The sequence below is a fragment of the Gopherus flavomarginatus genome, chromosome 4 (genome assembly GCF_025201925.1).
Source record: "Gopherus flavomarginatus isolate rGopFla2 chromosome 4, rGopFla2.mat.asm, whole genome shotgun sequence".
Taxonomy (NCBI): Eukaryota; Metazoa; Chordata; order Testudines; family Testudinidae; genus Gopherus; species Gopherus flavomarginatus.
Genome location: NC_066620.1, coordinates 147,916,499 through 147,929,562, shown reverse-complemented (window position 1 = coordinate 147,929,562; position 13,064 = coordinate 147,916,499). Strand labels below are relative to the sequence as shown.

Sequence of the window (13,064 nt, the reverse complement as noted above, 5' to 3'; positions counted from 1 at the left end):
ATTGTAAACATAATGTTAACTCTTTAGAAACTGAGCTTGTATCTTTTTAGTAAATGTATAAAGCAAAGAAAATTGTATTATATTACAGTATTTTTAATTCCTATTAATGCACTATTAAGACAAGTACAGTATAGCTGTAGTAATGGGGATGTGTTAGTGCTAATACTTTGACTTCAGTAGTCAAAAATAATTAGATATTTTCATGTTTACAACTTTTTAAGCTACTGTAGGAATGCAGAGGCATGTTGTCTATTTAATTTTTGTATCATGATAAAAAGTGAATGTTTTTGCATAGTAATTAAACATAATGTTGCTCAGAAAGCTATTTTTCCTGTGTTTTCTAGCTTTACAGAGTTGATCACATTGAAAACTGTAGCTAGAGAGTGGGAAATGCAGCAGTTTAAAATAATAAATACAGAGGAACCAGGAACCAGGGCTGTCAAGCGATTAAAAAAATTAATCACACCGTTAATAACAGAATACCATTTATTTAAATATTTTTGGATGTTTACTACATTTTCAAATATATTGATTTCAATTAAAACACAGAATGCAAAGAGTACAGTGTTCACTTCATATTTATTTTTGATTACAAGTATTTGCACTGTAAAAAAAACAAGAAATTCACCTAACACAAGTACTTTAGTGCAATCTCTTTATCATGAAAGGTGAACTTACAAATATAGTGTTATGTACAAAAAATAAAACAATTTAAAATTTTAGAGCCTGCAAGTCCACTCAATCCTACTTCTTGTTCAGCCAATCGCTCAGACAAACAACTTTGTTTACATTTGCAGGAGATCATGTTGCCCTCTTCTTATTTACAATGTCACCAGAAAGTGAGAACAGGCATTTGCATGGCACTTTTGTAGCCAGTAGCCAGCACTGTAAGGTATTTATGTGCCAGATATGCTAAATATTCATATGCCCCTTCATGCTTCAACCACCATTCCAGGCATCGATGCTGATGGCAGGTTCGGCTCAATAACAATCCAAAGCAGTGTAGACCGACGCATGTTCATTTTCGTTAACTGAGTCAGAAGCCACCACCAGAAGGTTGATTTTCTCTTTTGGTGGTTCAGGTTCTGTAGTTCCGCATCAGAGTGTTGCTCTTTTAAGACTTCCGAAAGCATGCTCCACACCTCGTCCCTCGCAGATTTTGGAAGGCACTTCAGAGTCTTAAATCTTGGGTCAAGTTCTGTAGATATCTTTAGAAATCTCACATTGGTACCTTCTTTACTTATTGTCAAAGCTGCAGTGAAAGTGTTCTTAAAATGAACAACATGTGCTGGGTCATCATCCAAGACTGCTATAACATGAAATATATGGCAGAGTGCAGGTAAAACGGCAGGAGACATACAATTCTTGACCTAAGGAGTACAGTCACAAATTTAATTAATATTTTTATTTTTTTAACAAGTGTCATCAGCAAGTCCTCTGGAATGGTGGCCGAAGCAAGAAGGGACATACAAATGTTTAGCATATCTGGCATGTGAATACCTTGCAGTGCTGGGCTACAGAAGTGCCATGCAAATGCTTGTTCTCACTTTCTGGTGACATTGTAAAGAAGAAGAGGACAGCATTATCTCCTGCGAATGTAAACAAAGTTGTTTGTCTTAGCGATTGGCTGATCAAGATGTAGGACTGAGTGGACTTGTAGGCCCTGACGTTTTACACTGTTTTGTTTTTGAGTAAAGTTACGTAACAAAAAAAAAAAATCTACATTTGCAAGTTGCACTTTCATGACAGAGATTGCACTACAGTATTTGTATGAGGTGAATTAAAAAAACACTTTCTTGTTTATCATTTTTACAGTGCAAATATTTGTAATAAAAATATACTTTGATTTCAATTACATCATAAAATACAATATATTTGAAAATGTAGAAAAACATCCTATTTAATAAATTTCAATTCGTATTCTATTGTTGGACAGTACGATTAAAACTGTGATTAATTTTTTTAACTGCGATTATTTGACAGCCCTAGTTGGAACTAAATCCCTGAATTCTAATACCAGTTTCTCCATTAATTTACTATCTGTTTTCCAATCTATAAAATGTGGATAGTACTTTGGTATAAAAATTATCTTGCAAAGGGGCTGTAAGGATTAACTAATTTAGTGACAGGTATTATTCATCCAATACAATGTTTATCATGGGACACAAGGAAAGGGAGCCTTTTCTAGCATTCTCCTCTACCCCCCATGCTCTACACCAAGGGTCCCCCACACGGCACCACGGCACCTGCAAGGGCATCTAAATGTGCCCGCGTCCTGGCCGGTGGTCGAGCATCTGCCGAAATGCCACCGAATTTCAGTGGCATTTCGGCAGTGATGCCTCTTGATGACGCCGCTTGCCGCTGACAAGTGGCGTCATCAAGCAGTGTCGCCGCCAAATTTCGGTGGCATTTCGGTGGCAACGCCTCTTGATGATGCCCGCTTGCCGCCGCCAAGCCTTGTCAGCGAGAGGCATCACCGCCGAAATTTCGCGGTATTTTGGCGGATGCTCGACCGCTGCCATGATCTTTTGTCTGGCGCCTCCCAGATGAAAAGGTTGGGGACCACTGCTCTACACATAAGGCAAAATTGAAGGGATTCTTGGCTATTAACCACATAATCCACCCTGTCCTTTTACATGTACACCCAACATTAATCCCATTATTCCAGGAGAGTTTCTAATTCCTATATGGACTCCTGTAAAGTTTGTTACATAAAATTGCTTATAAAAACTAAGCACAAGCTGAGTTAAAGAAATTTACAAACTGAATTGTTCCCGGCAGATAACTGCCTGAGGCCAAGCAACAGCGGGGGGGGGGGGGGGGGAGAGGGGGTCCGTCGCCTGGTGTGCCGCGCCAATAAACACACCAGGGTGGAGAAGCAAACCAAGTTTATTTGAGATCTCAAAGCGGTGCAGGGAGATTGACTCAGATCAAGCACACCTAAAACAAGCAGTCTGTTCCTTTATATCCATGAGAACTTTTCTCACTGACTAGCAATCCCCCGTTTCCCCTCCCTCCTCCTCCTTCCTCCCCCTGTAGCAATTACGTAAGCGCAGGTGCATTAAGTAATCTTGGCCGCGGCAGCTCGTTAGTAAGTTTTCCTTCTGCAAGTTATCTTGTCCTTCTGCTAAAGGTGCACAGGCCTCATTATTTCTGCTTTAGACCAGTTAGAACTGTTGCAACTGATAACGGCTGTTACACCTGGCCTTTTAGGTCGATTAAAGTTCAAACATGGAGGGACTCTTGTCTGCTGAGGCCTAAAACCAGGAAGGCTCCATACTCTTGTGGCCTTCCACCCTCCCGAGTTACGTAGGGTTATGCTTAGTGACACCAACAACTCCCTCCTTTGAGAATACTCAACAAACTTTTGGCTGAGTATTCTCACATTTAAAGGATAACATGTGATTAAGCTCTAGGGAGCTGAAGTGCTTTACAGCAGCAAGCAAGAGAAGAGTAACAATACACAACACCACACCAGTGAGCAGGAGGTGAACAATGCCTTCCCCTATTTCTCCCAGGTTGAGTAACCAGCCCCAGAGGGAATCAGAAATAGTGGGTTTCCTTTCCTGGGCCTTCCACTGTTCAAAAGCCTGTTTGGCTGACAGGATGTACTTGTTAATATCCTGTGCATCTTCTGGGACATAAGTACAGCATTCATCCCCTATAAGGGCGCACACCCCGCCCTGTGAAGCCACACTTCCACCCAGGAAGTGTCCAAGTATGTCTCCATGATCACAGATCAGATGGTATTCCTGATGCGTCTGTAAGGGCAGTGGGCCAAGTCTGGTACTCAAGATCACTCCAAATGGCCATCAGCTGGTAATTCAGGAAATCCCGAATTCCTAAACATACTAGATCCCACTGCAATGCCTTCCCAGCCTCAGTGATATTTAATACCATCTTTCCTTGGTGTAGTACTATAATACACCTGTTGTTTAACTATTTTCAGGTACTTTCAAAAGGCATCGACATTAATAGCATAGGAGGGGGGTTACATTATTAGTCACTCTCCAGGACACAGGGCGCAGCCTGTAGAATAAACCCCAAGCTCCAATCAATACCACATTTTCAAGCATGGGTCCCACAAATGTCCTCCCGCCAGTGTATAATTCTTTGTTTCTTCACCAGGGTCAGTTCTTAATGTCCTTTCTAGTCAGGAATTCCTGGACTTCGGCAATTTCAGTGGAGTGAGTGTTCCTTCTTTCCCAAAACAGTCGTAGTGCAGCATCCTACAGGGCAGAGGTTACTAGCACATAACCCTGTAATGGTTTTGATTCTTCTAAAAAAATTCAAAGGCACAGTAGATCTGTCAGTGGATAAGGGAGAGGTTACTAGCACGTTACCTTGTACTTTTTCCCTGCTGTCCAAAAGGCACAGTGGAGCTAGAAGGCGAAATAGGCTAATCATCAGTAGGAGAATTCTCCCGATGTGGAGGGGTTTTTTTGCAGTGAGAATCTTGGGTCCATGCAGTCAGTCTTTGACATTTTACAGCGATGTTGGTAGTCACCGGGACTTAACGGCCTTTCTAGGGTGGAGCCAGAGCAGACTTTAGTCGGTGGACCTTTACATCAATCCCGTCTCCTGGTTCCAAAGAGTGGCAGGGCTGCTAGGGTCTTTGGGTAGCGCTTCTTTACCTGTGAGAAAAGAAACTTAACACATTTCATTAGTGCCTGGCAATGTTTTGCAAATCTCATAGCTGCGTGGGCAAATTCAAGCCCTCCTTTTCCTGGTTGTTAGTCAAGTCTTAACTGTGAGCAGTGTTCTTGAATGGAGTCAGTGTCTTATCTATAGCCTGAGCTTGCTATTTTATTTTATTTTATTTTTTTCAGTTAATTCATTCTGTTCTTTGTCCTTCTTCCCTTCTTGGCTTCTTTTAACCTGCAAAGGAAACTTCCACTTTTTACTTATACACCTTCTTCTCAACAATGAAGACATAAACATTGTCATTATACAGTACATTAGTCTTATTATTTAATATATGCCACACACACCCTTTTACTAAAATAACCTTATTACAGAGCTTTGGAGCAACAAGCCAGGACAAGCACACCCACTTTGAGGAGTTCACTCAATACAACCTCTAGTCCAATAGCCTTTCACCATCCCTAGCCCTCTGGCTAGAAATCTGAGGTAGCCAGAAAGATCCCATGTACAATATGGGGAGTGGGTTAACTTTTCATGTCTTTGCTTTCAAAGACTGTTGGTATGCAAATTTTAACAACAATTTTTGCAATTAACAGTTTGGCCAATGAAATTTCTTTTCCTTACTTAAGGAAATGCATTAGACTTTAGTATATTACATTCTCCTGATTTATCCAAACACTTTGTATTCCAAGTTGAACAAAACAAATATCTGCATTTTAATTTAACCTTTTTGTTTGATTTTAAACTAGACTATTTTATAAAAATATTAAACACAAAAATTCCGGCCACAAGACAAACACCACAGGACAGAACATAGAACACAAAACATGATTCCTATTGTGCCAGTAAATGCATGGTACGTTGAATGCTGTTCAGCTGGCATCAGTTTTCTCTGATTATCTGAAAGACAAAAAAAGAGAGGTCTACCCACCCCTTCTGGGCAGACAATCATCGCTTGAAATATACAAATACTCTTGTTGGCTTCAGGCAAAACAGAGGAATTACCCCATAGTTTCTTGTATTTGTTTCATAGGCAGCCCAGGTTTTGAATTACATAACACTGTATACATTCTTCAGCTAATTCAACTAAATTGTTCATAGCCAAATCAAATGATTGCATTCCAATAATTTCTTTGCCTGAATTTATTTACAAAGATTTCACAGACACCAAGAACTTTCTTCTTTAGCATTTTTACAAAGTTCAACTGCTGTTTCGTTCAGCAACTACAGAGTTAACTTCTCACTCTCCCTTAAATCACTTGCTTGTCTCCCAACAGCCACTTTTATCAACTTAAATCACCATTCCAAGTCAGTCCTAGGTATTTGAAATCTCCATGCTTACACTTACTGACTCCTTCCTTCCACTACACCCTTAAAGTTTTCCAACCTGTTTTCCAATCTCTCTGTCTGTTGCCTGCCCGCCTGGGCCCAATCCTGCTTTTCTTGCTGAACCATCCCTTCCATGGGCACCAACTTGTTCCACTACCAGTTTAGCTAGGAGGGTGGGCTTCTCAACTAGCCCCCACCCATCCTGGTCTCTTCCCTTAAACATTCTTACTCACAAGACTACCCAAGTCCTCCTTCATGAGGCTTGCCACCTGGACAAAAACACATGGCCCATTGGGCAAAGGCCATTTACTTAACATATAATTTAAAGGACTATTCTTAGAGGGTTTACCCAGAGACTCATTCATCTGTTTGACACTTAAACAGAAAAGAGAATTACACAGAGAGCAGAGGGAATTACAGTCTAAGCCAGACTTTCCCACTTCTATACACTGACCGCTACAGGGGACGGGACAGAAGGATCTCAATTCAACCTCAGAACTTTCTCGCACACATGGCTTCCACTCCGAGGAATTACGAACAAGAGGTTCAGTTCTGCCCCTACTCCTAACGCCCAAATGAACAGAGCAGGAAAACAACAGTAACCGGTTAAACAGAACAGAACCAGAACCAGATAGCGTTTTCTTATCCTATTAGGACTCACTTTTACTCATGCAGTTCTCAACATATAACACCAACAGTACCAAGCAAAGCAAACACAAAATAACAAGGGTAAAACAAATAGATGGTGTAAATTCTGCAGGGCTCCCCCCTTCTTAATTGCTCACCAAACTGTGACAAATTTCTGTTACCAATCTATCCCTCGTGTCAGGTGATCAGGCTGACACTACAGGATCGTTGGGGGAAGATAAAGAAAACACACCATATAACTGAATTTTAAAGCTTCATTAATAAAACAACAACAGAGAGTGTTGAACGCTCCCACATCACTCAGGAAAATATTAATGCACCAAGCCCCTTTCATACCCACACACGTACGTCCAGACTGGCCACTTCTGTGTATAATGTTCAGAGAAGGGGGAGAGGTGGACAGGAGATTATCCTGTATACAGCTTGTCCAGAATTTCTAACATGCTTCCGCTCTTTGGAGGGCTGTTCTCTTGCACCCTGGAATCTTCTGCAGCGTCTCTTTCAGAGATTCCAGTCCAGGTCAGCTGCCTGTGGCTTCTTTGGTGTCACCAAGCCACACCGACTCCAGGGTCACAAAGGCACACTGTTGGATCTTACTGGACAGTTAAGCTTTGCAAATGTAATCTCAATTCTGTAACTTGTATTTCCTTTGCTTCGCCTCTGTCTATATTTTTTCCTTCACAGCCAGCTGGGGCCGAAAGCAGCCCCTTCCTGCACCAAGCACAGTCTGCGCCGATTCCTGACCCTGAACACAGAGCAACCCCCCCCCCCCCCCGCTTCCATCCCTAGGCCAAGATGATTTTTAAATTAACCCGTTCCTTTCCTCAATAGACAAATTTGCTCACGCTGTGTCAGGGCTTTTTGGTGATTAAACGCTCCTCTTCGATGTATGATCTTATCTAGATTGAAGTACCTTCTAGTGGGCATTGTTTAGATGGATTTTCACGCGTGTAAATATTCCATTTCTCCAAATACCTGCAGGTTGTTGAACTATAATGTACGTACATGTAATATGCTGGGGTACCCTAGGGGGTAAGGTGGAATGTTTAGACTGCCCCCCCCCCCATTTTCCACTCACACACACAGGGAGGGTGCCCTGTCCGCGCTAGCGGCTCATAAACTAAGGATTTTTCCCTACAGGGTACTCACACAGGAGAGGCTAACGAGGATGGCCACGACCCTCCTACACCTCCCTTCAGCAAAGAGCGTCAGCTAGTCTCTGGGAGACGGCGCCGCTTACTCTGATTGCATCCAGTGAGATGATCAGACTGTCAGTAGCCCACACGGAAAGGAAAGGGGGAGGGAAGATGGGTACACACACTCCTAGACCCAGGCAGCTTCCTCACCGGACGATGCCAGGCCAAGTCAGCCCACCATGGGTCAGACCTCCTAAAGATCCACTAGTTACCGGGCTTGCGTTAGAGTAGTCCTGGTCACGAGCTTTTGCTTCACAGGGTACTCTGGGCGTCTTCCGGTAACAGTCATTCACACTGGCCCCCAGTACCATTCTGCATCTGATCTTGCTTTTTAGCTACAACAGGGAGAGAGTGCACTAGGACATAGGGTCTCCCCTTTCTAAACAGGTCCCTCCTTTGTCCCTGCACTATCCCTAACCTGCTTTTTGGATCCTTGCACTCTGCCAGACAGAGGGAAGAACTGGAGCTACAGTGGGGTATTTTTACAAGAGCTCTCCATACAAACAGCTTCAGAAGCTACCCATTTACTGACAAAACAGGAGTAATTGGAGGATCGTGTTATAATTAAGTGATCCTTCCGGTGGCCACCTTTCTGGTCCTCTAGTTGATATTGAGGCCAGTCTACTATACAGAACTTTTTAGTTTGCTTTTAGTTAGTGGATCTGATCCAAGCACTTCCCAATTCGCTAGAATGCATTCTAAGGGTGTACACCGTGCCCTGCCTGTACTCTGTCCCTGCCCCATATCCTAGGGTGACACTGGGCGTCCTCAGGTCATAACAGGCAAAAATCCAGACCACTGGACTGTTCCTACCTTATCCAAGGGACCGGTTCCTCACCGTCGCCCTCAACTGCTTCTCCACTACTCGAGCGCGTTGCACCGTTGTGCCCTCTGGGGTCAGTCGAACTGCGTCTCCGCCGAGGCCCCTGGTGAAGTCACTGGTGCGCGCTGGGCGTCGGTCATCGCCGCGATCCGTCGACCACCAGAAGGGATCCAGGCAAGGCTAATTTTAGCCTCAATGCCCCACGTTGGGCGCCAAGAACTGTTGCCGGCAGATAACTGCCTGAGGCCAAGCAACAGCGGGGGGGTCCGTCGCCTGGTGTGCCGCGCCAATAAACACACCAGGGTGGAGAAGCAAACCAAGTTTATTTGAGATCTCAAAGCGGTGCAGGGAGATTGACTCAGATCAAGCACACCTAAAACAAGCAGTCTGTTCCTTTATATCCATGAGAACTTTTCTCACTGACTAGCAATCCCCCGTTTCCCCTCCCTCCTCCTCCTTCCTCCCCCTGTAGCAATTACGTAAGCGCAGGTGCATTAAGTAATCTTGGCCGCGGCAGCTCGTTAGTAAGTTTTCCTTCTGCAAGTTATCTTGTCCTTCTGCTAAAGGTGCACAGGCCTCATTATTTCTGCTTTAGACCAGTTAGAACTGTTGCAACTGATAACGGCTGTTACACCTGGCCTTTTAGGTCGATTAAAGTTCAAACATGGAGGGACTCTTGTCTGCTGAGGCCTAAAACCAGGAAGGCTCCATACTCTTGTGGCCTTCCACCCTCCCGAGTTACGTAGGGTTATGCTTAGTGACACCAACAGAATGTTTGAACTAAAAACTTTATTTACACAGTTTCAAGACTCTGGTAAGATCACAGTATTGCTATAATAAAACAAGTGAAAGGAAATGCCCGCACTTAGGATTGCTAGATGTTGGTTTTGATTAAGGGTGTCCTCTCTTTCTGTACTGTTTTTCTGGGGGCAGCTGGCAGCCTATTGGGGAGGAAGGAGGAGAAAGGCTTTACTGTGAGTCAGAGAGCTTCTCTAATCATGGTCGTCACTACTCTCATCACCTGTTGGGACTGCCACATCATTTTCCTAAATCTGAATGATGTCCTGATCTGATTGGACAAGTAGAGGGAGCCAGATGACATCACCTTCAGAGGGTCAGGTAAATTCTGAGCAACAGCTGGGATATGACCCTGATGTTCCTAATATTACTTCCTTCCTCTTGAGTCAGTGCCTCCTTATTTCTTCTACCTCTTTTTTGCCTTTTATCTCCTAAGAGACCAGCTTAGCCAGCAAGGAGAAATCTACTCTTGCAATACTGCTGTAAACCTGTAACCAAAGAGGCAAGCTAAAAACAAGATTGACTGAGATTACTAAGTACCAGAATGGCTAATAAATTTTTGGGCTATGCCAATGATTTTCTAGCAGCTAAAGTGCAAGCAAGGAGCAAACTGAAGCTGCAATTTATAATCTTCATGGCACTTTTTAAGTGTGTTGGTTGGACTTCACCCACAACGCCTCAGAAGTTGCCAGCTAAATCTGACTTTTCCAGCAAAGGCTTCTACTATAATCCTAAGACTATCAAGCAAAGTTTTTCTCTAGATAGAAAAAGGGAAGTTTTCAAAACAAAATGTTTTAACCAAAAAAGGAAAATCAGTTAACTTAATTAATGGTTTAAAGGTTTGTGTGATAATTGTTACTATAGGAGTAGGCCAGCATAAATTTATGTAAAGCACAATTAATTTAGTGTTATAATAGAAGGGTTCTAGTACATTTTAAATCCTGAGCTCCAAACTGTAAAAGGGACAGAGTATTAATGACAAGCTGAACTAGTTGGCAGAAAGTAAAGGGACACGAACTTGAAAAAAAAAAATTCACACTTCCTCAACCCTTAAGGTTACTGTAACTGAAGAAGACAAGTTAAAATGAAGAAAAAAATCTTATCTTACTCACTCTCACTATAGTGTTGAGAGTGCATGTTGTATGTTTATTTTTTGTAGTGGTGGTAGCTCCTCGAAGCACCACTTACAGACTGGGACCTCATGGCCTTAACAAGGACAATCCCAGCCCCAAAGGGCCTACAGTGTTATGTACAATGCGAAAACAATAGGTGATACAGACAGAAAAAGACAAGGAAACAATTAGACAATATTGGTCAGCATGATCTGCAAGAAAGTGTAATCCTGCAGTAGTGTGCAGGTAGAGAAGGGGGAGGGGAAATGTGGCCTTTGATGGGCTCTGCTCGAAAAGGCCCTTCTAATCATCAAGGAAGCAGATTGTTTGTGTTTTAAAGAACTGAAGAAAAAATCAGGACCTACTAATTAAGAGCCTACTACCAGAATACTGATTTTCTTTTGAATTTTTTTAAAATCATTGTCAGTGTCCTTTTAAAACAGATGTGGGCAAACTACGGCCCACAGGCCACATCCGGTCCATGGGACCGTCCTGCCCAGCCTCTGAGCTCTCGGCTGGGGAGCCTAGTCCCTGCCCCCTCCCCCGCAGCCACACTCCCACTGGGCAGCGTAGCTGGCTCTGGCCGGGTGTCGTGGTTGCGAGCTCCTGCTGCTGATAAGGGGGTGGGGAGTCCTGGGGGGCAGTTGGATGGGGCAGAGGTTCTGCGGGGGCGGTGGGGATGCGGAATGGGAGAATTGGGAGTGGGAGTCCCAGGGGGCCGGGATGTGGATGGGGGCAGGAGGGCAGTCAGGGGACAGAGAGCAGAGGGCGGTTGGATGGGGGAGGGAGTCTGGGGGTGGGGGCTGTCAGGGGGCAGGGGTATGCATAAGGGTCAGGGCAGACGGAGCAGGGGGGTTGGATGGGGTGGGGTCCCTGGAGGGGGAAGTCAGCGGACAAGGAGCAGGGGCGTTTGGATGGGTTGGGAGTTCTGAGGGGGACAGTCAGAAGGTGCAAAGTGGGAGGGGGAGGATAGAGGGCAGGAGTCAGGCTGTTTGGGGAGGCACAGCCTTCCCTACCTGGCCCTCCATACAGTTGCACAACCCCAATGTGACCCTCAGGCCAAAAAGTTTGCCCGCCCCTGCTTTAAAAAATCCACAAGAGCAACCTCTTCCGACACAAACCAGAGAGCTGTCTAATCCAGTGTCCTGTCTTTGGTAATAGCCAGAACCAGATGCTTCAGAGAGAGGCTCAAGAAACCCCATAGACAACAATTCTGGAATATAGCCTAACTACAGGAGAAATTTCTTTTTAACAGCCCATCAGTGGTTGGCTAACCAGCCATGTGAAGTCTTTCAACCAAGTCTGCAGGTACAGCTTTGAAGAAACTTGGTCTGCTGCTTGTTAGAAATGAACCAAGACATATTAGCTGGCAGCTGTGTACATCTGCTGTTCGGGTACATAGCTATTTATTTACATTCAGAGAAACTCAACCTCCCTTACTTTTGAAACTGAAATAAACAAAGTATGTTGCCATTCATGTGGGAAATACAACATGAAAGGAAGGGCCACAACATTAATATACCTTTTCTGTTTGTTCTTTTTATGTAACATGTGAACACTTGTCAGTATAATCATAAGAGGTATTTCTTAATTTGGCAATAACCATATCCTAGGTTATATTCTCTCACACCGTTAAGGTTTATTCAGTCATAATCATGGTTAAAGACACTACCTCAAACAATAAACAGGATCAAGTTATCACCTACATATGAGGAATTTTCTTAGTATTTTGAACACATTTATTATGAAACTGAAAGTTCAAGAGTTTGGGACTTTGGAACTCTAGAGACAACTCCCATAAGATTGTAATATTTAGAACTAATGTAGAAAACAAACAAACAGAAAATACATTCAAATCAGATTTTTGTTTTTCTTTTGCACTGCTGCTGTTATTCAGTACTTCCTGCTTCTCTCTCAGCAAGTATTATGCCACACTTTTGGTTATTTGAACAAATATGGCGCAACTAATTTGTCTATGATTGCCAAATATTCAGGGTAACAGACTCAAGAAGAAAAGGAAATAATGGTATTGTACTGTATTCCACCTTGAAACATTACCGGTATTTTAGCATAAGATGAGGTGCTGCATCCTGGAGAAAGTACTGTACTTCCCACAGTGGATGAAAGTCCATTGGCTCTCAGAATTAAGACTAGGAGTTTGCCAGCTGAAGTATTCTCTCAAGCTCCCGAAGCTGCATGTTACCCTGAGTAATCATCATCCTAATTGCATCCTGTAAAATGAAATGGAATCTGTTGGGCTGAACACCTATATTATAACACACTACAGTATACACCTTTTGCCAGAGTTGATGCATTTTTCACTCAATTTCTTTGTCTGAGTCAATGGCACACAATAAAGCATTCAGTCTCTAAAACAACGAAGACTACACAATATGTTCATCATTGTGATAAGTGAAGCAACTGTCTTTCACCAACAGAAATTGGTCCAATAAAAGACATTACCTCACTCACCTTCTCTCTCTAACATCCTGGGACCAACACGGCTACAACACT

At 43.3% G+C, this 13,064-nt stretch overlaps 1 protein-coding gene across 5 annotated transcripts in view; it reads right to left on the bottom strand.

Moving 5' to 3' along the window:
• Positions 1-13,064, bottom strand: part of LYRM2 (LYR motif containing 2) — a 33,454-nt gene that overhangs the window by 15,566 nt on the left and 4,824 nt on the right. For 2 of the 5 annotated variants that reach the window (XR_007773865.1, XR_007773864.1), the window contains exon 3: positions 12,609-12,781. Coding sequence is in view for 1 of the 5 variants with exons in the window: in XM_050949352.1 (XP_050805309.1) it covers positions 12,701-12,781 (81 nt within the window). In the remaining 4 variants the exon portion in view is untranslated. Of the gene's footprint in view, positions 1-9,409; positions 12,782-13,064 lie in introns of those variants that run through there. The other 3 variants (XR_007773863.1, XR_007773862.1, XM_050949352.1) reach the window with 3 other exon arrangements.